The sequence below is a fragment of the Chrysemys picta genome, chromosome 5 (assembly GCF_011386835.1).
Source record: "Chrysemys picta bellii isolate R12L10 chromosome 5, ASM1138683v2, whole genome shotgun sequence".
NCBI classification, from domain to species: Eukaryota; Metazoa; Chordata; order Testudines; family Emydidae; genus Chrysemys; species Chrysemys picta.
The window spans coordinates 38,061,738-38,089,141 of NC_088795.1; the positions used below are offsets into that span (position 1 = coordinate 38,061,738).

Genomic DNA, 27,404 nt, shown 5'->3' on the forward strand with positions numbered 1-27,404 from the left:
ACAGCAGTTGCAATTTTATTCTTGTCCATTTACTTCTATTAAGAATTCATTTTTGGTAATCAGAGAATTTTGAATCAGCTCTTTTTTACCTTAAAGGTTTGTTTCTGACACTTTAATGAATTAGTTTATAGTGTGCGCTTGAAGGTAACCATTTTTTGTATCCAACAATCCTCTAGTTGACACAGTTATTTATTAGTATTTCTGCTATCACATAACTTGTAACTAATTCTGATGAAGTACTTTCAAGTATGTGGTGAAGTATAAGCTTCCATAAAAAAAGGAAAATGTTATGTAATGGAATTTGTAAGAAAGGAAGAAAGAACACACATTATCCTTGAGAGATTTTCACTATGCTCTGAGTTGGAAGTTAATTAGTTTCAAAATATGATGCTGCTAAAGGCATGAGTCTCTGCAGACTAATACTTTGCTGTACAACTTCTCTCCAGTTAGAGTTGGGCTGGTGGAACGGAGGGAGAGAGAGAGAGAAATAAAGATTTATAAAGAAAAAATGTTCAAAAAGCCTGAGCAAGGAGGAAACAGATTAAATCATGCACCTGGAGTTGGACGATAAAGTGGCCTCAACTTTTATGTTTGCACCATCATTTTTCTATCATGTTATCAGCACAGGACTTCTTCTTATGAAAGGAGGTATCTTGAGAAGGGGGTGTAATTGTGCAGTAGATAAGAGTTCTTTTGTAGTGTGCTATCTTTCAATACAAATGTAAGTTGGTTGCATTGAACTGAAATATATGTCATGGCAGAAAAAAAAGAAAGTGTACTGTCACATGTACGCAAGGTTTTGTTGTTTTGTGTGCAAAAAGAGAAATACAACACTATTACAGTTTTCAGTTGCATCTGTCTCTTCTTCATGCAAAATGTAAGGATTGCCTTCTTTGCGTACATTTCACTGCAATAAAAACCCTGCAGTACCAAGTCTCAGAGCCCGTGTCAACTGACTCAGGCTCATGGGGTTCAGGCTGCTCGACTAAAAGTTGCATTATAGGCATACAGGCTATGAGATCTGCCCCCCTCATGGGGTTCCAGAATCTGGGCTCCAGCCCAAGCCTGAACGTCTACACTGCAAGTTTTAGCTCTGCAACCCAAGACCCACAAGCCAAATCAGATGAGCCGGTCTAGCCGCAGTTATGCCATGGATCTTTTATTACAATGTACATGTATCCTTTAATTCTATTACTTGGACTGGTGTCACAGGAAAGCTGCTCTGCACTGGGCTGACTCCTGAGATAACATCCATTGGGGGTCCACCGATGTGGAGTGGACTGCAGAATTGGGGCCTTAGTTTGCATTAGTTATAGTGCGGGCCTAATTCTCTCTTATTATAAGGCAACTTTACACTACTCAGATGTAATTTACATCCACATTAAGGACTCTTTACACTGTCAGAATAGTCTAATGGGGCTTTAATGTAAGTGAGAATCAGGCCCAATTTTTTTTTTAAATCTGGTTTGTTTGTTTTAATGATCATAAATATATCAGGTCTCTCAATTGCATTAGGTGAAATTCTGACCCCACTGAAATCAATGAAAAACTCCCATCAATTAAGGGAAGGGCAGGATTTCATCCATCATGTTATGGTTCCCTGAACACCTCAACTCACACAATCAGGCCCAGTAATTCCTATTAATTAATAGTTCTTAATACTCAAGAGTATTTTGACTGCTGTCCTTTCCTCCCCCCCCCCTTTATGCAGAGCCATTTTATTTGCAGGACCCTGGTTAGAACTGCATTATGAATCACTATTGGATTACAGTCTATTTCCTACAATGCCCAAGGTTATTTTTTTATTATTATTCTTTCTGCAGTTATACTCAGAGAAACAAAGCAAATAAAAAATAAATATTACTAACACTCAAGAAATTTCATAATAATACCCCCAAATCTCTTGTGAAAAGAATAAATTAACCCCTCTCTGCATTTACTTTTAATATTCTGAAACAATACTGTGTGATTCTCATCTGTTTTAGTGATGAGAGAGAACTAGGAAATAAGATGAACAAAGTGTTCTAAGTATGGCACATGTGGGATATGCATAATCTACATCTAACAGACTGAAAATGAACAATAACCCTTTAGTTACAGTGAAATGTTTAAAATGTAAATATATTTAAGTGGCCTTGAAAATTAAAAATGTCCCACGATGCTTACAAAGAGTTTTCCTTTCTTTGCTGTGGGTGATCATTTTTTGTTCAAAGTTAGGATAATAACATATATTACTATGAATTAGCCATAGCTCCTGCATAGCTGAATTTGAAGTTTGCTTCCAGTCATAAATCTGACATTCACCGTCCCCACCTAACTTTGCAAATAAACCAATCTTTCTGAAATTTTATATGCCACATCTCATCTCAGAGGAGAGCGTCTCAGGGATGTCTGGTAAAAAAGAAAAACGGGATTTAAAATTACTGTCTTAAATTCTTCTTTTTATTATTTTCTAACTTTTTCTTGTCTTTTCTTGTCTTTTTGACTTTTAATATCTTAAAATGGCTTGGTCTACAAATTCCAAACGTGATTTGTTTTGTTAGCCTGAGGATAAGCTACTTTTAGGCCTGGCCTACATTAGGAAATTAGAAGATTACCCTCCCATCAGTGTAGGTAGCAAGTTTTACTATGTAGATATACCCTTTAGTTGATGTTGGTCCTGCTTTGAGCAGGGGGTTGGACTAGATGACCTCATGAGGTCTCTTCCAACCCTAATCTTCTATGATTCTATGCATGGAATTTAGAGGGGAACTTACAAACTCATACTAAAAACCATAAGAACAGGCTGCGACACCCCACACTGAGTGGAAGGTCTCATTAAAGCAAGGTTATAAAAAAAAGGAGCCAATGGAATGACAAAGAAGGGGAAAAGAAAGAGGAAGCAGTTGTCCAGCTCAGCTCATGTGTGCCATTGGGTCAGGAAGCAAGGAGGAACTGTAATACCTCTCCACCCCCACACACACCAAAACCCCAGCATGTGCACACACATGCCTGGCTGAAGCAAGTTTAAAATACCTCTGTTGCTTTCTGGAATTCTTGAACTTAAAGAATACCAGTTCAATACATTAAGGTTGTGATAGACACAGAGGTGGGTGAGCCTTGAAGTGTCAGTATGCTATATTTTGTTTAATTTCTCCTTGTTTTTTCACTTTTCTCCTTTAGCTATGGCCATTACTCGGGTCAGACTTGTAAAGAGCTGTGCTGACATATACACACATATTTGTAGGTTAATAAGCTACTGACTCCAGGCATGGATTGGAGTGAGAGGATGAGGAATAGGTCATGGGAGGGACATGAAGTGGAGGCCAGGATATGGAGAATGCTTCAGGGGGCCAGTAGACTGAAAGGAACACACACTGAATGGAGTTGCATGGTTTTGCAGTTAGCTGGTTTTGGATTGTGGATCATGAAATGGAGCTGGAAACCACCACTGGGTTGTAGCAATGAAATCCAATTAAGTGATAATAAAAACATCAAATCAGTTTTTCCTACATTTTCTGATCATGGTTGCAGTTATTTTTACATGGGCTGTTGATTTCTAGAGTAGTGCTGCTTCTATTGTAGCTTTCTGACTTAATAAAGTGATCCTTGGCTGGCTTAAAGAAAGATTTTAGGATAAATAACTCTCTTGCTCTTATTTGTGAGGAGATAATATTTAGAGCCGTATTTATTAACTTATCTTGTAGGTTAAACATTTATGAGTCTGACTTTTATAGTCTGTGAATCAAGAGAGATGAGCATGAAAACAGATACTGTGAGACCTTGTGGACATTGAAGATGTGATATATAGTACAGTCTGTGTGAGTCTGCTTTAAATATGTGTGAGCACTTCTCTGGTGACTGAACAAAGAGCACTGGTCTAGGAATATAGGGCAATCACACATGGTTTTGAAGCTAGTTTGTGGACATACAAATTTAAGGAATATTTTCTGTTTTCAGAATGAGATTCTCCGAATGAGTTGCTGAATTAGAAAATGACCCTCTGCTATTTAAAGTATTTCAATTTTGGGGGTGGGTTGCATTAAGTTTTATTGTACTGGAAATGCGAACATTCTTATAATAATAAAACCAGTTTCTGGAGAAAGCTCCCAGTTATGAAAAAAAGAGCCTTGCATATTATTACAGGTTACATTTTTTGAAAGCAAAAGAAGAGGTTTATTTCATTAATCCCATTAGTTCCACCAACCTAGTGCTCTTTTGGATAATGAGGATAGTAGATGACAGACCTGACCATGAGTGCTTTTTTGAAAATGTATTAGTCTGTCATTATCACATCACAATTCTTAGACCAGCCATGTAAAGCTCTGTTTCAAATGGAAGCAGGTAGCTTAAAGGTTGAATTTAATGCTAATTAGCTTCTCTTTTACCTGTACCAAGAATGGCAAAGAGGGAGGCATACACAGTCAGTTAAAGTTGGTGTGTGTATGTGTGTGCACATGTGTAAAAGCAGACAGATGTTAAAGAGGAATGAGAAGGAATTTTACAAACATATCATGGGAATGGACAAAATAGTACTAATGAGAAGCTTCTGATGATGAGCTTAGTGACAACTAAATACAAAAAAAAACACGGATCATAACACTTACCATGACACATGGAGCAACCACCACAAACACATCAAAAATCTATTATCTACAGCCAGGCACTCAGATAACACAGAATATGCTCTAAGGAGAAAGTCCAGGGTACACACCTTAACACATTTTAAAGTGCCTTCACCAAACAATGACACTCCATCATGGGACAAACCACCCAACTACCCTGAGAAGAATCTACTTCAATACTGGGGAGGCGGGGAGGGAGAACCCTCGGACTGCACACCCTCAGTTGTCACCTACTACCCCATACTGGAACCCTTACAGGGTATCATTAAACTATTAGAGCTCATACTTGATGAGGATCACATCCTGAAAGAAATTTTTTCTGAACCCCCACTTCTGGCCTTCAAATGACCCTCCAATCTCTCCATCATCAGAAGCAAGTTCCCCGCAGACCAGGGATCCACCAACTCAAAGCAGCACCAGATGCAAAACGGGACATATCTCCACTTCTATCAATACCCCCACACCCCTTCACAACACACCTCTCAAGATCAATGGGTTCTACATATGCCTATCACAACATGTGATGTACCACTTCCCATTCACTAAATGCCCTAATAACAACTATGTGGGTGACACTAGACAATCGCTATGCTCTTGAATTAACTTACAAAATGGTAAAAGACAAAAGCACCATAGCACCCTGGGTGAGTTCTTTTCACAAAGCAATCACTACATACCTGACCACTCAGTCCTCATTCTCAAAGGAAACCTGCACAATATCTTCAAAAGATGAGCCTGGGAGTTAATTTCATATCTTTGCTAGACACTAGGGCTAGGTCTATACTACCCGCCTGAATCGGCGGGTAGAAATCGACCTCTCGGGGATCGATTTATCGCGTCCCGTTGGGACGCGACAATCGATCCCCGAATCGGCGCTCTTACTCCACCAGCGGAGGTGGTAGTAAGCGCCGCCGACAGAAAGCCGCAGAAGTCGATTTTGCCGCCGTCCTCACAACGGGGTAAGTCGGCTGCGATACGTCGAATTCAGCTACGCTATTCACGTAGCTGAATTTGCGTATCTTAAATCGACTCCCCCCTGTAGTGTAGATGTACCCTAAAAATCAAGGATTTAATAAAGACACTGGGTTTATGGCTTATTAAAACAATCTATAATGCACTAACCTCCTCTTTTTTGTTCTATGACTGCAGAATGTTAACTGGCTACTTTATCTTGAATGGTGTCTTACAGTATGTGTTAACTCATGCTGAACAAACAGGTCCACCTTGTATTTAGTTGTGACACTCTGAGTACCTTTTCCAGACCTGAAGAAGCACTCTGTGTAAGCTCAAAAGCTTGTCTCTCACACCAATAGAAGCTGGTCCAATAAAAAATGTTACCTCACTCACCTTACCTCTCTAATATTCTAATTATGTCATAAAATGGACACCAAACCAGAACATAAAAGAATACACATCTTAGTTTGAAAATTAAAATCTCTATTAGTAAAATACGCGCGCACACACACACGTGTCATGGTTACACTACAAACTTTGATGATTCCTTGGAAGCCAGATTATTGTGGGACATAAAAAGAATTAATTCAAGGTTGTTGGTGTTGTTCCTGGAGCAGCTAGAGATAGTGGACAGCTGATCAGCTGATTCTGGGCCCAAGATACAAGCACTGATTGATGGGATCACATTGTAATGCAGGTTTGGGATGAAAAGCAGTGGGTACAGAGCTTTCGGATGCACCCAGTACAGGGACATCAAAATGAGAGCTGTACTAACAGTTGAGAAGAGAGTGGTGATTACACAGTGGAAACTTGGAATGCCAGATTGCTACTGCTCAATCAGGAATCAATTTGGAGTTTGGAAATCCACTGTAGGGGCAGTTGTCATGCAAGTGTGCAGAGCTATTAATTGTCTCCTACTATGCAGGACTGTGATTCTTGGCAAGGTGCAGGACATAGTGGATGGATTTGCAGCAATAGGATTCCTGACTAAGGTGAGGTTATATCCCTATTTTGGCATCTGACCACCTTGCCACAGAGTACACCAATGGAAAGGGCTTTTTTTCTATGGTTATGCAAATGGTGCTGGATTACCAGAGACACTTTACTGACATCAATGTCAGCTGGTCTGGGCAGGTGCATGATGCTCACATCTTTAAGAACACAGGAGTGTTCAGAAAGCTGCAAGTAGGGACTTTCCTGACCAGCACATTACCATTGGGGATGTTGAAATGCCAGTGGTAATCCTGGTGACCCTTTGCTCCCATGACTCATTAAGCCGTACACCAGCCACCTCAACAGCACTGCGGAGCACTTCAACTACAGGCTCAGCAGGCACAGAACGACAGTTGAATGTGCCTTTGATCATTTGAAGGATTGCTGGTGTTGTTCACTCACAAGATTAGACCTCAGTGAGAAAAATAGCCCTATGTTCATAACTGCCTGCTGTGTCCTGCATAATATCTGTGAAGCAAAGGGGGGAAAATTTCTGCTGGGATGGAGGGCAGAGTTGGAGTGGTTGTCTGCTGAATTTGAACAGCCAGATACAAGGGCTTTTACAACAGCTTGATGTAGAGCTTTACAGTCTTGGGCCTGAGACTTGAGCTCCTTGGAAGTATCCATGGTGTTAGTAGGGTGGGGTGGGGTATTCGCTGAGTATGGCATGCAACTCTTTGTAAAAGTGGTAGGTCAGTGGCTTGGCACCGAATTGATTGTTGGCCTCCCTGGCTTTCTGGTATACTTGCCACAGCTCTTTTGCTTTCATGTAGCACTGTTGCTGGTCCCTGTTGTAGCCTTTCTCCTGCATCCCCTGAGCAATCTGCTTGTAGATGTCCACATTTCTATGGCTAGTTCGGAGCTGTGCCTGCACAGCCTCTTCCACCCACATGCCCAGGAGACCCAATATCTCCTGTCTAGTCCAGACAGGAGTGCCCCTGAAGTGTGTAGCCAGCATGGTCAGCTGGGCAGTTGCACTCAACAATAGAGAACTGCTAGGTGTGCTCACCAAGTCAGGCAATCAGAAAAAAAAAATTGCAAAAATTTGCAGGACTATAAAGGGGAAGGTGGCTTCCAGTCTACATAACCCCTGGGCAGTGGAATTCACAATGGTAACCAGAGTGGTCAGTGTAGGACATTGTAGGACAGCTGTTGGCAGCCAGTAATGGTTGTTACATAAGTAACACAGTGTCTATACTCACACTGCATTGAACTAACTACATCATTTGTGACTCTGTTCCTCTCAGGCAGATGGTGTTATTAAGTCAGAGTCGCAGGGCACTTACATTGGCATGAGACAAATTTAAGTGAAGATACGCACAACTAGGTTTACATAAGCTGCCTTATGTTGACCTAACTTTGTAGTGTAGAGGAGGCTATATAAAGGTCTGAATTTGAAAACTAAAATGTTAACTAATAATTTTATTTATATCTATACACATACATGCACACACAAACTTATATATGGTACTAGTTTAGATATAATTTTCAAAATAAGACATGCATCCTGTGATGATATTCTGATTTGATTTCTGTTATACGAAGTAATTAGACTTAATAGAGAAACAGCCCTTCATGCAGCGGAATGACAGGGGCTCACATCACTGAACCACTGTTGAAAAGCATGATCTTGATTTACTAAAGAAAATAACAGTTATTGTTTCTGCCAGTCACAAAACTAGCTATTCATAAAAGTCGCATTTTTAAAAAAAGTTTCCTTTACTTTTTTAAATATTTTGCGAGTTGGCTGGCTGAAGTTTTATTTTAGTTCATTTCTAACAATAAATAGACTTAGTAATCAGAGTGATTTGATCTAATTTTTGTTTGGACCAATGACACACAAGCAATTATGATGTACATTTCAGGAGTCTTCATACATCATCTTATTCTGACATCTGCATAAAAGAACAGAGGTAAAGCTGCTTCAGAAACAGTTGTACCCTGTCTGTTAACTACAGTCTGGGGGAAAGAATAGCCTTAATGAAACATCAGAAAAGGGCCCGTTCAAATCATTAACACATTTTCTTAAAGTTTGTTTGGAACTTCTGCATCCAGCATCAGCACAAACAGTATCTGTGCAATTTTCCTGAGCAAACTGAGATGTATACTACTTGAATTTCAAGTCTCTGATTTTAATGTTTTAAAAGCAACAGCAGCTGCTTGTTCCCCTTTAGTTTTTCATTATGGCATTTTCACTTTAGGTACTGTCCTGAACAAAACGGGTAGCTTAGGCCCCAGACGGTCCAGAGCCACAGGTTGTGTCATAAATGAAAGGGGTATAGGATATGTAGTCAGAAGCCAAAGGGGTCCTTGGGGAAAAAGTTCGAGAAGCACTGTTACAGTTAATGCACTTTAAGTCAAAGAAATGTATTTCATGGAGCATAAATGTTCAATTACATCTCCCCAGATCATCTCCTAAAAGTGCTGAAGAAGGTCTGGAATAATGTTCAGATCTCTATCTACTACTTTCCCCTCCTTCTTTGAATGAAGGTGATCAAAGAAGGCTCAGTTTTACTTGGCTAATCTTGTTCATAAACATATCATATACTGGGAAATGGGTGTAGGAAGTAGTAGTTAATATGTAAATAGGAGCTGGGATGGCTGTAAAAATACCAAAGCAACAGAATTTTCACAATTTTCAACTTTAAAAGCATATTCTGAGTCCCTACCACCAAAACACATTCCTTTTGCAATCCCGATCCCACAGAGCTATGATGGAAGGGTCTTGGGTAGGTTTGGGACAATGAGAGATAGATCCCAAGGAGATATTACTACCTCCTTCCATCCGTACTTGAGCAGGCATTTTTCTGACATATTGCTGGAGGGCTGTTGCACTGCAGGACACGACTCATGAAAATTAGGGATGGGTGAACCAGTTATGAAATATTAACCATAAATTTTGCCCATACCTCAAAACAACTCTTTTTTTTTAGGTTTGAAAAACTTTAATGTTCTTTGTCAGCATTCATTTTTGTGCCTTTCTTCATCTCCTGGCTTAAGGTAGGGTAGGAAGAGGATGTTATGAAATAAGCAAAAAAATTGTTGTTCTCTTTCTGGGCTAAATGGAACTGTAAATCTCATGAGTAGGAATGGCCTCATAACACTTTTCACTCCAGTTTTGGAGACCCAAGATATTGAAATACTTTGGATAAGGTTCAGACTACAACCAAATCTTGGAATCTTTCTAAATTTATCCATCAGTAATCTAGATATGCTGAAAAATTAATCTTTTTGAATCATAAGAACAGATTTTCAGTTGGGGTAAATCAACATTGCTCCACTGATTTTAACTGAGCTACACCAATCTATGCCAGCCTTTATAGTTGGGTGAAAAAAAGTTTTCTTTTGTAATTTTGAGCTTGCAGTGAATTTTTATATCTGACGTAGAACAGAATAAATCCAAGACTAGAGAGTTTAAGATTAATAATAAAAATTCGGACCCAATCTTATCTACAGCAGAAAAAACGTACCACTATAATCTTATTGCCGTCTTGTTTATTACATAGACTGCTGGAAAATTATATTTGCATAAACATCTCTAAGACCATTTCATACTTCGTTACACACACCTACACACAAAATGTTGCTGTTGTAAAGTAGCTCCTTGTACTGCCTGGAAATGATTGAAGCTATTGCTGAAGCAGTAAAACCATAAAACTCCTGCAACTTTTTTTCCTTGTTAAATTTTTGGTAGGTGAATGTATTTCTCATAAAAGCAAGAGACTAATGATATTGGCTATAAGTCCAAGAGGGGACCTGTCCAGTCCCCCGTCGCCCCCTGTCAAGGCTCCTTCTCCACTCTGAACTTTAGGGTACAGATGTGGGGCCTGCATGAAAACTTCTAAGCTTAACTACCAGCTTAGATCTGGTCCGCTGCCACCACTCCCAATGGGCTAACTCCCTTCCCTGGGTAGCCTTGAGAGACTCTTCCACCAACTCCCTGGTGAACACAGATCCAACCACTTGGATCTTAAAACAAGGAGAAATTAACCATCCCCCCTCCTTTCTCCCACCAACTCCTGGTGGATACAGACTCAATCCCCTTGGATCTAAAAACAAGGAAAAAACAATCAGGTTATTAAAAAAGGCTTTTAATTAAAGAAAAAGGTCAACATCATCTCTGTAAAATCAGGATGGAAAATAACTTTACAGGGTAATCAAACTTAAAGAGCCCAGAGGACCCCCCTCTAGCCTTAGGTTCAAAGTTACAGCAAACAGAGGTAAACACCCTAGCAAAAGGTACATTTACAAGTTGAGAAAACAAAGATAAAACTAACACGCCTTGCCTGGCTGTACTTACAAGTTTGAAATATGAGAGACTTGTTCAGAAAGATTTGGAGAGCATGGATTGATGTCTGGTCCCTCTTAGTCCCAAGAGCGAACTCCCACCAAAACAAAGAGCACAAACAAAAGCCTTCCCCCCACCAAGATTTGAAAGTATCTTGTCCCCTTATTGGTCCTTCGGGTCAGGTGTCAGCCAGGTTACCTGAGCTTCTTAACCCTTTACAGGTATTTTGGAGTCTCTGGCCAGGAGGGATTTTATAGTATTGTACACAGGAGGGCTGTTACCCTTCCCTTTATAGTTATGACACCCCCAAACGCAGAGCCCAGACAACTTCCTTACTTTCCCTTACTATTTAGCCATGGTCTTCTCAGATCCAACTATTCTGGTGTAGCAGAAATGTCCACTAGGTGGACAACAGTGGTACAATTAAAACTCATTTATACTGAACCCTAAAAAGGCTTTGAACTCAGAGTATAAAGACCCACTGTAGTGCATAGTACCCAGAACTTTTTCATGTATATATGATTTTTCACTTTGTGATATTTCATATTTTAGTTGTAATGGTGGTGACAGGGTCAGTATTATAATGACTATTTTGCTGGGACAACAGCTGAATATAACCTGCATCATGAACAAAGAAACAAGACAACCTGACAATTTATGCACTGACATGGTATAAGTTATTCCTGAGAGACAGACCTTCATGTAGAAACTTGGGTAACAAAATTAAGTTTGGCATGAATAGGGATCTAAGAGCAACAGAACTAAAGACAAAATCAAATATAAATTCCATTTTCAGTCACTGGAGGAGAGCATGTTCTTCAGTTCCACAGCCATCAATCCAATAGGATTCTGCACTGCAATCCATGTTACACAACAGGTCTCTGATCAGTTACTTCTAACCAAGTACACAGGCTGATGCTGGAATAGTACTCAGAGGAGTTAAAAATGAATAAAAGGCTGTGATCCCATTCACTGAAAGGGCACAACACCTGCATTCTATCTCCAGCATGCATAGGAAAATTACTAGTCCGGACTCTTTCCAGGGCTAATCATTTTTTGCCAAGGTCCACATTTCTTGGTCAAGACTCCCAGAAAATAATACAAAAACAATAACAATAATGATAATAAGTAAATAAAAAGATTTTTACATTCTGTTGAAAAGCATCTGGTGGTCCGGATTTGGCCCTGCTCCGCCCATTGACTACCCCTGGTTTAGAAGATAGGCTTTCAAAGCACAAAGTGGTGACTTGATTTACAACTGTCTTTTTTTTTTAAGAGAATTTCAGAGATTCACCAATGCAGTGTAGGATACAAAGGGTAAATCAGTGAACTCTATGACCTTCTAAAGCTATTAATATACCCAGTTAAACTCTATAACACTGTACTAGAGCCCATGGTGGGCTGGATGGAGTAGTGGTTAATACCCAGCCAGTCATGGGGGCAGTGGGAGGGGAGCCAGGGCCTGCCAACTCCACCAGGCTCTGACCCAGGGTCCTGGGAAGGTCAGCAGGATTTGGCCTCTGAGGGGGGCCCTCTGAGTTACCATCCCTGGTTCTCTTCCTATCGCAGCTTTCCTCCCTCAGCTTCTGGTCCTAGATAAAGAAACCAAGCCAGCAGCCCCAACTGGGCTCAGTGTATAGTCCTGTTCTTTCAGGGAGGCTTCTCCAGCCGGTTTGTCAGGAGCCTTTAAGGTAGGTCTGTCCTCTTCCCCAGCCTCCCCCTTCTAAGCTGGGTTGCTGCTTTTTCAACCCTGTCTCCAGTTTGAGCATGCTCTGCAGAGGGCTGAAGGGGCAGTGCTACCTGGTACAGTAGTGTTCTTTAATCCCTTCCAGCCCAGTGTGAGATTTGTATACTCCATCATACCCCACTCCCCAATCAAATATGAATTAAAATGATACCTATGTGAAAATTGGTGCCCCCCTCAAATAAGTTTTCAGTTACCCAACAAATGCTTTACTGTTTAATTTGCTAAACAACTTTTCAATTAGTTTCATTAGTGTAGCAAGCTTTATGATCAAACACAACTTGGGTAGTAAAGTTGCTAAATAGTAACAAGGTATCAGATTAATTAGAATTTATTTAACTAATTTAGAGGAAGATTATGAACCTTTTAATGATCAAGGTGAGTATTTACTCTTAGGAATAATACTATTGACATCAGTGGGATTTCACATGTAATTAACTGCTCCATGGTGTGAGTAACATTTCACATTATGGCCCTTACAGAGGAGTAAAGAAATCTACATAAAGACCTCACATCTCACCCAAACTTGAGAAGAAGCTGAACTCAGACTCATAGACTTTAAGGTCAGAAGGGACCATTATAATCATCTGGTCTGACCCCCTGCATGCTGCAGGCCATAAAACCGTCCCTACCCCTTCCCTGGACTCTGCTGTTGAAGTCCCCAATCCTGTTTTTAGTGACTTCAATCGGCAGAGACCCTCCTGCTAGAGATCCCTGCCCCATGCTGCGGAGGAAGGCGAAAAACCTCCAGAGGCTCAGCCAGTCTGCCCTGGAGGAAAATTCCTTCCCGACCCCAAATATGGCGATCAGTAAGACCCCGAGCATATAGTCAAGAGTCTCCAGCCCGACCCCTGTTAGCCATTATACTATTTACCTACCATTGCTTGGCTTTCCTTGACTACTATGTTTTACCATTAAACCATTCCCTCCATAAACTTATCTAACTTAATCTTAAAACCAGACAGGTCCGTCGCCCCCACCATTTCCCTCGGTAGGCCGTTCCAATATTTCACCCCTCTGACGGTCAGAAACCTTCGTCTAATTTCAAGTCTGAACTTCCCCACGGCCAGTTTATATCCATTCGTTCTTGTATCCACGTTAGTACTAAGCTGGAATAATTCTTCTCCCTCCCTTGTATTAATCCCTCTAATATATTTAAAGATAGCAATCATATCCCCCCTCAGCCTTCGCTTTGTCAGACTAAACAACTCAAGCTCCTCTAGTCTCCTTTCGTACGACAGGTTTTCCATTCCTCTGATCATCCTAGTGGCCCTTCTCTGCACCCGTTCCAGTTTGAGTTCATCTTTTTTAAACATGGGAGACCAGAACTGCACACAGTACTCCAAATGAGGTCTCACCAGCGCCTTGTACAACGGAAGCAGGACCTCCTTATCCCTACTAGATATACCTCGCCTAATGCATCCCAAGACAGCATTGGCTTTTTTCACCGCCACGTCACATTGTCGACTCATAGTCATCCTGCGGTCTACAAGAACCCCTAGGTCCTTCTCCTCTTCCGTTACTTCTAACCAATGCGTCCCCATCTTGTAACTAAAATTGTTATTAGTCATCCCCAAATGAATCACCTTACACTTTTCACTATTAAATTTCATCCTATTTCTGATACTCCAATTCACAAGCTCATTCAAGTCTCCCTGCAGGATATCCCTATCCTCCTCCGAATTTACAACGCCTCCCACCTTCGTATCATCCGCAAACTTTATCAGCCCACTCCTGCAATCGGTTCCGAGGTCAGTTATAAATAGATTAAATAAAATGGGTCCCAAAACCGAACCTTGAGGCACTCCACTAATAACCTCCCTCCAACCTGACAGTTCACCCTTTAATACAACCCGCTGCATTCTCCCCATTAACCAATTCCTTATCCACCTCTGGATTTTCATATCGATCCCCATGTTTTTCAGTTTAACTAATAATTCCTCATGGGGTACAGTATCAAACGCTTTACTGAAATCCAGGTATATTAGGTCCACCGCATTTCCCTTATCTAATAAATCCATTACTTTCTCAAAGAAGGAGATCAGATTCGTTTGGCACGATCTGCCCTTCGTAAAACCATGTTGTAATTTATCGCAATTGCCACTACCCTCCAGGTCCTCAACTAGTTTCTCTTTCAGAATTTTCTCTAACACCTTGCACACTACAGATGTTAAACTAACAGGCCTGTAGTTACCCGGATCACTTTTTTTCCCTTTCTTGAAAATAGGAACCACATTAGCTATTCTCCAGTCTAACGGGACAACCCCCGAGTTTACAGATTCATTAAATATTATCGCTAACGGGCCTGCTATTTCCCGTGAACTGAAACAACTGCTCTTGTTGTCTTTTCCAACCAAAACAGAAAGGACCAAAACTCCACTGGTAAACCTGTAACAATTTTTCCCTTTCAACCCCTTGTTTCAGAGATTCATGCAGGAGTGAAGGACTGGGAAATCTATTCACGTCTCAAAACCATCACCCAGGAAGGAAGTTGAAAGGGAAAAAAAAAAAACATATATAAGTGTATATGCTAAATATATTTACACATTAGACCAAAAATATCTTGAGTATCGATATTAACAAAGTGTCCATTTGTTGTGATTTGGAGTGGGGTGAAGAGTTGGTAGTGAGGTTCTGCAGGAGATCTTCCCAAGGATTTTTTTTTAAATTATCTTTCATTTGGTACAGTGTGGTCCAAATCAATATATTATATTTATGAGCTCCAAGGATGAGTCATGTCTGGCAGTGATGATTTAGTAGTATGCAGAGAAAGAGCAAACTCCATTAAAGCAAAGAAATCGGACCAACCTTCCCATCAGTTTGGTGACAGAATTTTAACCACGGGTAACCAGAAGTCCCAGACACCTCCTTCCAGAACTTCACTAGTGTGGAAGATTGCATTGATTACATCCACAGTAAACAGTACCTATTCTGCAGATAAAGAGTCTGATGCAAAGCCCATTAAAGTCAATATAAAGACTTCCTTTGAAGTCAATAGACTTTGGATCAAACCCAGTTAATGGAACTCTGTTTCAAGAACTGCCAATCTATCACCTTTCACAAGCACTGTACTCATCCAAAGGTTTAAAACAATAAAGAGGAGTTTGAGAATGATTTCAGTGTTCATTTAGAAACAGGAAATAACATAATACTAATGGCAAGAGAAGGAACAGTCGTGGTAGTAACAACTGGAAGGCTTGCCCTGGGTGTTGGATAAGGCCCTTAGTGACTCTTACTCCAACTCAATTTTATAGATGAAAATTAAGAATAAAGAAAAACTTGCAGTGTTCCTGCTAAAAGAGTGAACAATACCATATACAGTGAGACAACTGATTAGCTGTGTCAACAGAACAGGCTGTTCCCTAAGCCTGTCCTGAGTATGAGTGTCTATGGGAAAGAAACATGAAATGTAAATTATTAGTTGTTATGGTAGCCTGGCAGTGCTCCGTGTGTGTGTGTGTGTGTGTGTGTGTGTGTGTGTGTGTGTGTACATATATATGTATATTTATGTACACACACACACACACACACACACAAAATGGAAATAGAATTTTACACAATCTGCATACCCCATAGGGGTCTATTCTCCCCACAGTTGGGATCTCTTCTCCACTGGATGCATGACATAATTCACACTAATGCTAATTGGAGTGAATCACACACATCCAGGAGAGAAAAGACCCTAAAGAGCATGAAATTAATGTAAGCAAGTCACATTGGTATGAACAGGAGCTACAGTACTTCTGCAAACACCAGCAGAGGTGTACCTCTGTGCCTTTGTTTTCATACAGCAAGGATTAAACAGTGCTGTTTGTGAAAACAGTGGGCACAACCATTTTGTTGCTACAGTTCTGAAGAACACAAGGCTTTCTACAAAACCTGAGATGCCATGATATATGCTACATATGGGTTTGAGATGATGCATGTGTTATGATTCAAATTTTATTCCACAAAAATAGGATATATCCATGGATTATATTAGGTATCCAATTTTGCATCACTTCTACAAACATTCTGTATTTATATAATTACATACTAAAATGTTTTTCAGTATATTTTTCATAATTCCTCTAACACCAACCTATACTGTACTGCACCTGCTCTTAGGTTGCAGGAACAGCAGAGAATGATACACAAGCAAAAGGAAAGCTCTTTAACTAACCTAGGGGTATGAAAGTTTCCCAGACTGCACACTGCACAATTCTATTATACACTAGTGTCAGTTTCAAGTACACATCACATTCAAGTGTATATTTTTATTCAACTGAATTTACAATTGATAAATGGAACAGTATAGTAGACACCAAGCATTCCTGATGCTTGGTATTTTCAGGGAGTTCAAAAGACACAGTGGATTTAACAGTGTTAGTTCATACACTGCCATTTCAAAACCTATTTAGAACCACTAAATCTATAAACTTCTTCTTACTCAGGATAAGAAAAGAGCTCTCCATTAGTTTACTAATTAATGTGCTGTTTGTAAAGCAGGACATCAAAACTCTATTTATTAAAAAAGGTTCTAACTCAATATAAAGGTTTTGTTCTGTGCTCTCTCCAAGCCAGTCTGTGATAACACTGGCTGTTGCTTTTACGGTTGTCAGTTGCTGCATATTTTAGAGGGTACTACAATGGCCTGACTTGAATGATGTTGGGGGTTGTGGTATATCTTTCTTCAGCTCCCACATGATTAAATTATATTTCTTCCAGTCTGAATAAGGATTATATGGAACATATACATACTTAACTCATATTTAGGGACCTGCATGTCAGTATTTCACTTGCATGGCACAGTTCAGTAAAATATCAGCTTTTGAGGAAAAAAATCAAACATTAACTGTACAGATATAAAACTGTTATTTTCAAATGACACCCAATATTATATATTGTACTTTCAAGTTATTGGAACTTACTATGGTCAAACAAGCTCATATACTAAAGGAAATGGGGGGGAGGGGGAAACACCTTTTTTTTTCCTTTTGAAAGGCTGTAGCTTTTAACTCTACCCTGATTTAAAATAGTCTGATCAACAAAGATATGTAATCTAGTTAGAATATATTGGGAGTAGACTGCATGGAAAAATACCGTATCTGCTGTATCACTTTTGCCACTTTTAATTACCAATGAGAAAAATGAATACCGTAAGTTCCTCAAACAGCAGAAATACAATAAATCACACTATATTCATATCTGACAACGCAATGCATAATATAGCATAATGCCTTATAGAGACTAAGTTATTTAAAAAGCAACAGAGGGTCCTGTGGCACCTTTGAGACTAACAGAAGTACTGGGAGCATAAGCTTTCGTGGACTACAGCCCACTTCTTCGGATGCATATAGAATGGACTCCAACGAGAGACTGCTGAGCTAGAATTGATATGCAAACTAGACACAATAAGTTATTTAAAGTTTTTTTTCCCTATAACAGGCTCCTATACTGTGGCCCTCACTATGACATCAGAGTGCCTTTAAAGAAAGGTATTTAGACAAAATTACAAGAAATCACACACACAAACAGTGGTTTGGAACAGACCAGGCATATGAAAAGGAGATATGCACCAACAGGCTGAACAAGTGAAACTGATTACCCATTATGTAAAAGTGAAAGGATAGGAAAAAAGGCTGAGAGAGCAGGGGGGAAATGGACAGACAGGAGAGCAAGTCTGAGAAGTAGGGTAAAATTAGTTTAACGGGGAAATCTGAAAACATTAAGGGCATTTTTGGAGATAAGTTGAAATAGAATTAAGATGACTCAGGAATTGGTTAATAATAAAGCTTTCATTTCCTGGAATGAGACTAGTCTGATTGCAGAGTGGTAAACTCTCTGAAGTTTAGCAAATAGCAGTTTAGAAAAATCATAGATTTTCCTAAGGCAGGAATTGAGGGATGCATGGATAAAGATGACAGTGAATGCATGGTCTTGTGAAGGACAAATTCTAGCAATGTTCCAGAAGCAGTGATAAGCCAAAGTTACAGATGAGGGAGATACAAAAAGACAAGATTTGCTGAGTTAGAGAGTCATGGTGGATTAAGAGAGATAGGACTAAGAGTAAGACTTTTTATTCTGATGTGTAGGTCACACACACATTGTATATAAAAAGTCTTAATAAAGGTGCCCCACTTCTCTAAATCTACTCTCTTTGACTTAGGCTCCAACTTTGCTCCCAAGGTCCATAGGGTAAAATTTTCACATATGGGCATCTAATTTTAGAATCTTAAATCTATTTTTAGACATGTAAATAATAGTGGTCTGATATTAAAGGCAGTTCCAAATGAAGTTTCTTTAATTGTAACATACCAATTAGAGCTATTGATGCTCCACGCCTATGAAAATTAGGCCACATCCCAGGAAACAAGATATACAATCCACAAGAGGTTTCACTTCCCTGTGTGGAAGAAGGGATAGTAGATGGGGGAAGAGAGGATAATGATGAAAATAATTACTAGTATATAATTTTCACTTGTCCTACATCTTAGTTCTCACATCTTAAAAACAGAAGCAATGAGAACAGAGAGTGAGATGAGGCCTGATCCATTGCTTATTGAAATCAATGGAAAAAATCCCATGAAATTCCAAAGGTTTTGGATGTGGCCCAGAGGGAACAGTGAGTTAGAGGAGCTTACTTTAGTGTGCTTCTTGAAGAACCTTCTGGACAAAAAATCTATCATTATAAAAGGTCAGTTCAAACTGATAAAGATGTACAAGAGTCTGTGGGGATGATCACTTTATAGCTGTCCAAACAGATGATTTAGCCTTCAGAACCCATGAAGTTGCTCTGCATCTGACAGAGTGACAATTTACAACCTTAGGCTGTGGATAAATGGCCTGATTATAAAAAACAACAGTCCTTAGCCCTAAAAGTATTGAGGCTGCTCTACCATTTTTGCAACCCATGAAACAAACAAAGTTGCTGCATTCTCTGAAAACTCTGGGCATAGGCAAGGGAAAGCTTGCCTGTGGCTGAACTGGAGGAGCTGAGGGAGACAGAGAAGTACATAGATGAGACTTTCCAGGACACAGTAAAATGGTCCCACCCCTGGTCTGACAGTCTCTGTGCTGTTGAGGAGGAGGAAAGTCCCAGGGAAGGAGAGCATCTAACTGGAGCAGAGGGAAAAATCCCATAGCTGGGACCCTCCTTCCAGATGATGTTGTGGTATCCTCTTGCACTGAGGATACTTCTCTGGGGGAGGGAACTCAAGCTAGTAGAAAGAGACAGGTATTAGTAATGGGTGATTTGATCATTAGAAACATAGATAGCTGGGTTTGTGATGATCAGGAGAACCACATGGTGACCTGCCTGCCTGGTGCGAAGATTGAGGATCTCTCGAGACATCTAGATAGACTTATGTGTAGTGCTGGAGAGGAGCCGGTGGTCATGGTACATGAGGTACCAATGACATAGGGAAGGATAGGAGAGAGGTCCTGGAGGCCAAATTTAGGCTGCTAGGTAAGAGATTGAAGTCTGGGACCTCCATGATAGAATTCTCTGAGATGCTCACAGTTCCACGCACAGGGCCAGTTAGACAGGCAGAACTGCAGAGTCTCAATGTGTGGATGAGACAGTGTAGGGAGGAGGGATTTAGATATATTAGGAACTGGGGAAACTTTTCGGAAAGGCGGAGCCTATACAGGAAGGATGGGCTCCACCTAAACCAAAATGAAACCAGATTGCTGGCACTTAACATTAAAAAGATCATAGAGCAGTTTTTAAACTAAGGGCTGGGGGAAAGCTGAGTGGTGCAGAGTAGCACATGGTTCAGACATCTCTTAGAGGAGGATCTATTAATAGAGAATCTCTATGTCCTAGTGAGGATGACAGGATAGAAAATGATAAAATACATGCAGGGTCTGATCAGAAACAGTCAAATAAAAAAGAGTCCCATTCAATTTGTGTAATGGCAGACAGCTAAAAGGAGACAAGTTTTTAAAGTGCCTATATACCAATACTAGAAGACTAAATAATAAAATGGGTGAACTAGAGTGCCTCGTATTAAATGAGGATATGGATATAATAGGCATCACAGAAACTTGGTGGAATGAGGTTAATCAATGGGATACAGTAATACCAGGGTACAAAATATATTGGAAGGACAGAACAGGTCGTCCTGGTGGAGGAGTGGCATTATATGTGAAAGAAAACGTAGAATCAAATGAAGTAAAAATCATAAATTAATCAAACTGTACCATAAAATCTCTATGGATAGAAATTCTATGTTCTAATAATAAGAATATAGTGGTACGGATATATTACCAACCAACTGACCAGGATGGTGATAGTAACTGTGAAATGCTCAGGGAGATTAGAGAGGCCATTAAAATAAAAAACTCAATAATAATAATGGGGGATTTCAATTATCCCCATATTGACTGGGTACATGTCACCTCAGGACAGGATGAAGAGATAAAGTTTCTTGACACCTTAAATGACTGCTTTTTGGAGCAGCTGGTCCTGGAACCCACCAGAGGAGAGGCAATTCTTGATTTAGTCCTAAGTGGAGCACAGGACCAAGAGGTGAATATAGCTGGACCGCTTGGTAATAGTGACCATAATATAATTAAATTTAATATCCCTGTAGCATGAAAACACCATAGTGGCCCAACACTGTAGCATTTAATTTCAGAAAGGGGAACTACACAAAAATGAGGATGTTAAACAGAAATTAAAGGGTACAGTGTCCAAAGTGAAATCTCTGCAAGGTGCATGGAAACTTTTTAAAGACACCATAATAGAGGCTCAACTTAAACGTATACCCCAAATTAAAAAAAACACAGTAAGAGAACCAAAAGAGAGCCACCGTGGCTAAACAACAAAGTAAAAGAAGCAGTGAGAGGCAAAAAGGCCTCCTTTAAAAAGTGGAAGTTAAATCCTAGTGAGGAAAATAGAAAGGAACATAAACACTGGCAAATGAAGTATAAAAATACAATTACGAAGGCCAAAAAAGAATTTGAGGAACAGTTAGCAAAAGACAAAAAAAAATTGCTATTACTTTTTGAAAGTACATCAGAAGTAGGAAGCCTGATAAACAACCAGTGGGGCCATTGGACGATAGAGGTGCTAAAGGAGCATTCAACAACGATAAGGCCATTGCAGAGAAACTAAATGAATTCTTTCCATTGGTCTTCATGGCAGAGGATGTGAGGGAGATTCCCAAACCCGAGCCATTCTTTTTAGGTGACAGATCTGAGGAACTGTCCTAGATTGAGTTATCATTAGAAGAGGTTTTGGAACAAATTGATAAATTAAACAGCAATAAGTCACCAGGACCAGATGGTATTCACCCAAGAGTTCTGAAGGAACTCAAATGTGAAATTGCAGAACTACTAACTGTAGTCTGTAACCTATCATTTAAATCAGATTCTGTGCGAGATGACTGGAGGATAGCTAATGTGACGCCAATTTTTAAAAGGGGCCCCAGATGTGATCCTGGCAATTACAGGCCTGTAAGCCTGACTTCAGTACTGGGCAAACTGGTTGAAACTATAATAAAGAACAATATTGTCGGACATATAGATGAACAATCTGTTGAGGAAGAGTCAACATGGTTTTAATAAAGGGAAATCATGCCTCACCAATCTACTAGAATTCTTTGAGGGGGGTCAACAAGCATGTGGACCAAGGGGATCCAGTGGATATAGTGTACTTAGATTTTCAGAAAGCCTTTGACAAGGTCCCTCACCAAAGGCTCATACACAATGTAAGCTGTCATGGGATAAGAGTGAAGATGCTCTCATGGATTGGTAACTGGTTAAAAGATAGGAAACAAAGGGTAAGAATAAATGGTCAGTTTTCAGAATGGAGAGCAGTAAATAGTGCTGTCCCTCACAGGTCTGTTCTGGGACCAGTCCTTTTCAATGTATTCATAAATGATCTGGAAAAAAGGGGTAAACAGTGAGGTGGCAAAATTTGCAGATGATACAAAATTATTAAAGATAGTTAAGACCCAGGCAGACTGCGAAGAGCTATGAAAGGATCTCTCAAAACTGGGTGACTGGGCAACAAAATGGCAGATGAAATTTAATATTGATAAATGCAAGTAATGCACATTGGAAAGCATAATCCCAACTATACATATAAAATGATGGGGTCTAAATTAGCTGTTATCACTCAAGAAAGAGATCTTGGAGTCATTGTGGATAGTTCTCTGAAAACATCCACTCAATGTGCAGCAGCAGTCAAAAAAAGCAAACAGAATGCTGGGAATAATTAAGAAAGGGATATAGAACAGAAAATATCATGTTGCCTCTATATAAATCCATGATACGTTCACATCTTGAATACTGTGTGTAAATGTGGTTACCCCATCGCAAAAAAGATATATTGGAATTGGAAAAGGTTCAGAAAAGGGCAACAAAAATGATGAGGGGTATGGGACGGCTTCCGTATGAGGAGAGATTAATAAGACTGGGACTTTTCAGCTTGTAAAAGAGATGGCTAAGGGGAGATATGATTGAGGTCTATAAAATCATGACTGGTGTAGAGAAAGTAGATAAGGAAGTGTTGTTTACTCCTTCTCATAACACAAGAACTAGGGGTCACCAAATGAAATTAATAGGCAGCAGGTTTAAAGCAAATAAAAGGATGTATTTCTTCACACAACGCAGTCAACCTGTGGAACTCCTTGCCAGAGGATATTGTGAATGCCAAGACCATAATAGGGTTCAAAAAAGAACTAGATAAATTCATGGAGGATACGTCCATCAATGGCTATTAGCCAGGATGGGCAAGAATGGTGTCCCTAGCCTCTGTTTGCCAGAAGCTGGGAATGAGCGACGGGGGATTGATCACTTGATGATTACCTGTTCTATTCATATCCTCTTGGGCACCTGGCACTGGCCACTGTCGGAAGGCAGGATGCTGGGCTAGATGGACCTTTGGTTTGACCCAGTAGGGCCATTCTTATGTTCTTATGTTCTTATGTTCTTATTAGTGCTCTTTTACTATTCAATGGAGTTTCCACTGCTGAGAGGAAACTGATTCTGGCCACAACCAAGGGAGAACAATGGACTGTTATATACGGAACTCAGTATTCATCCTTTGGAATGAATTCTGGTGGGACCCAAAGCATATCCTTGGTCAGGAAAGAAATTAAGGGGAGGTGATTTAATAACTAGGTTCAAAATTTCTCTTATCCAACCCCAGTAAAGCTGATGGGATTGAAAAGGGTGTAATTCAGAGCAGAAGTTGACTCTAAAGCAGCGGTTCTCTAACTGTGGGTCAGGACCCCAAAGTGGGTCGTGACTTCATTTTAATGGTGTCGCAGGGGCTGGCATTAGATGTGCTGGGACCTGGGACAGAAGCCTGAGCCACACTGCCTGGGGCCAAAGCCGAACCCAAGGGCTTCAGGTTACAGGTCCCGCACCCGAGGCTGAAGCCATTGGGCTTCAACTTTGGCCCACCTGCATGGGGTGATGGGGCTTGGGCTTTGTCCGGAGCTATAGAGGACTCAGGCTTCAGTTCCCCCTCCTGGGTTCATGTAGTAACTTTTGTTGTCAGAAGGGGGTTGCATTGCAATGGAGTTTGAGAAACCCTGCTTTAAAGAACTAAAAAGAAAAAACCTCAACTCATGGCAGAGGTTCCTGTCTCCAAAACCTAAAGGAATTTAAAGGATATTCCTCCCAATGCCTGAATTAACACAATTTTGCACTCTTGATTTCTTGGTAAATGGAGCCATATGTATATGATAGTATTGTGTATTAATGAGGGTTTATTAGCATTGTATGGGATGGCTTTATTAGTCAAGAGAAGTGAAGTCAGAAGATAGTTATGCAAATCATCCCAAATGAGTGACTAGGACACTTTCTACCATAACAACCTGTATTCTTTATAAACTACATACAAAAAAGTGTCAGAAAAATTAAATGTTACTACCTTAACAAAATAATTATAATGTTATTTCTCCCCCAACGTTATCCTGCAGCCTCATTGTGATGGATTAATGACCATACCCGCATTCTGTGTCACCCTCAGACAATGCTCGCTCACACGTGCTCCCATTTTTTCTCTTAATTTCCTCTCTTCTTTCCCCTTCTACCTGTGTTCAGGCTTAACTCCCCAGACAGAGCAGGCTACATGCTGTGTGGAGTGGGGGTTTCTGTGGGTGGCATCAGAGGGTTAGGTTGCCTGTTCTTTAGCAGCTTGATCTGAATATTCTATGCATGTGAACCTGTTCCTATAGTTAGCTCTATTAAGGGATGCAGTGGGAGCAGAGAGAGATGAAAGATGTGTAGCTTTCAAGGAGCCAAAGGTGAGGGAGGGTGGGGGGGACAAGAGGGAAGAGGAAGAAAAGGAAGAAGGGGGATGCAGTTTTCTCCATCAACATTGTTTTCCTTTGTCCCCTTTAGTATATTCAGTGTCCCCTTGTTCCCAAAGGCCTAGAACTCTGGTTGGAAAACAGATACTGTTTGGAAAAAATATATACATTTGTCTCTGAATTGTATCACCCGGGATCCAGATTACTCCTTACAATACAGTTTTTGCTTATTTCCTTTTAAATGCTCACCACCTCTGAGCAAAAAGATTTGATTTATCGGAACTGAATAAACTATATAGGTTATTCTGTCCCATTCACCTCCAATAATGATAGCAAAAGAACACATCAGAGGATAGCAAACACGGTACATACGGGATTCAGGAGGATGGTGAGGAAGAGTTCACCCCCTCGGATGCTTTTGTCCAATTCTTGAGGGCCCCCAGGATACTCCTTGTAGAAAATTGTGTGGGTGAAAAGGCCACAGGTCTGTCGAGGAAGTACCTGAGAACAAAGTAAAAAAAATGCTATAGTGTCATGACCCTATTTCTGCAAGCCCCACCCCAAAAAACTCTTCTGAGTCTGCATTCTGAAACGCTCACATATGGATTCCTTTGTTCCGGCAGTTGTCGTCTTATTGTAAATAAGCATGATTATGCAGATGTTGAGCTCTCCAGCTGCCAGTTGAAAGGTTGCAGCACATGTGTGTTCCACAGCCTGTGTCCAGACCACTGCATATGTTTCTCATAGTAAGAATTCAGGGTTTGTGTTTAGGGATTTGTAAAAGGAAGAAAAGAGCTTCTTTTCTTTTAGCAAGGGTAGTTTGTTAAAAGACAAAGCGCTTCTCAGTCGTCTTCACTATCTTAGGCTATTAATCTTCCTGCTGGTAAGATATAGCACACAAATGGTATTCTAGGTTACAGACCCCAAAAGAACTAGTTCATTCCTACCTTTGCCCTGAAAATCAGATTAGACCCCACTAGTGAAATATGTACTGGGGCTGATAGGACTGTTGAATGATATATCCCGAGGTCAGCTCTACATACAATCATAAATCAGTAGATGGTGCGTCAGAATTCTGAAAACCAGCAGATGGAGAAAAAAAACAACTAAAATCTCCACTACTTAGAGCTATTTCATTAACTCTTTAATCACAAGTACATCAGAACTCTGCAGAAAAACACTAAGGTCTGTGATACTGTTCAGTACTGTACTTGCACAGACATTATTCAGTTTTGACTTAGGTTTTTTGCCAGTTTACCATTTGGGCTCCCCTTTGTATTCTGTCCAAAGGAACAGAAAACAAAATAATCTACGGTTTCTATTCAGCAAAGCACTTAAGCATATACTTAAGTGCTTTGCTCAAATGAGTCCTATGTTGGAACTCGTTAGAATCTACTATGTTACCTGTTTCTGTGTTATTAATATATACTTTTGACAAGTATATTAGATACAATTCTGCTCTTAAATGCACGTCCATGGTTTTTGTTGAAGTCAACAGGAACTTTACCTATGTATACCATGAAGAACTTGACCTGTCAAGATTTCCATTCTGTGTCCTGTGCAAATTCCATCTTGTGTAATTTACCCTCTATCTACCTAAATTCTCTTTACCATTTCAATTGAACATGATTCTTCTACATTTTTGCTCTAAACTGTGGTGTAGTGTTGCATCTGGATGTTCATCAGCTGCTTTGTTCCATTCTAGGAGCAGCTGCATATTGAAGTGATAGGCCAAGTGATTCTTATGTTATCTTGGCTTTTAATGCATGTGCTATTGAAGGGAAGATGTAGAAAGCTTTCTCTCTCCCCACCCCAATGCACAGTCTATGAAATTTTCGCAGGTATAGTTTCAGAACCTGTGCTCTGGGAGTTGCATAGGTATATCTAAACACAAAGCCTGGCCCAACCAAAGTATCTGTGGACTGGAGGATTATATTGCACCTTTGTTTCTCTTCCCTTTTGGCAGGTCCCAGACCCTTTATGCATTGCAGTGAGTCAGACCCTTGGCTATGGAGCTACGACATTTTAATGAATTGCAAAGGTATGTAATTATAGTCCAGGATTGGTTGTCTACTGGTACATTTTATTTCTGATAATCACATTGGAAAGTGCCAGAAAAACCCACCCCAAAACACACTCTTTGCTCTTCTTTCTTTTGGAAACTGGCTGCACACTGGTAAAACTGTTTTGGCATCCTTACAATTCCACTATCGTGACGGATTTCAATGCACACTGTAAAGCTTGATGCATTTGTAAAATAGATTTTTTTGTCATTCTTAAAGAATTATTGCTATGAAGTAATGGAAATGCTATGTACCATGATGCCATTGTGGATGAAGCCCCGTCTGTACCGTGCAGGTTTTAGATGTGGATACTCTTCTGTGCTTGTGACTTTGATACCCCAGACCTTCTTCCAGGCCTCATAAAGCTGAACATGTACAGGGTAGACCCCAGAGTGGTGCGGAGCCACTGCATAGCCCATGTCAGTCGGAATACCATGTTCCTGAAACAAAGCAAAAGAAACAACACATTGAGTACATAAGTATAATATGTAATGCATCAAATTTATT

General features: G+C 40.2%; 1 protein-coding gene across 6 annotated transcripts in view; it reads right to left on the reverse strand.

Moving 5' to 3' along the window:
• Nucleotides 1-27,404, reverse strand: part of LOC101951048 (N-deacetylase and N-sulfotransferase 4) — a 265,282-nt gene that overhangs the window by 66,042 nt on the left and 171,836 nt on the right. For all 6 annotated transcript variants that reach the window (XR_010601308.1, XR_010601307.1, XM_065596280.1 and 3 more), the window contains 2 exons: nt 27,152-27,337; nt 25,207-25,335 (listed from right to left, as the gene is read on the reverse strand). Coding sequence is in view for 4 of the 6 variants with exons in the window: in XM_065596280.1 (XP_065452352.1) it covers nt 25,207-25,335; nt 27,152-27,337 (315 nt within the window). In the remaining 2 variants the exon portion in view is untranslated. The remainder of the gene's footprint in view (nt 1-25,206; nt 25,336-27,151; nt 27,338-27,404) is intronic.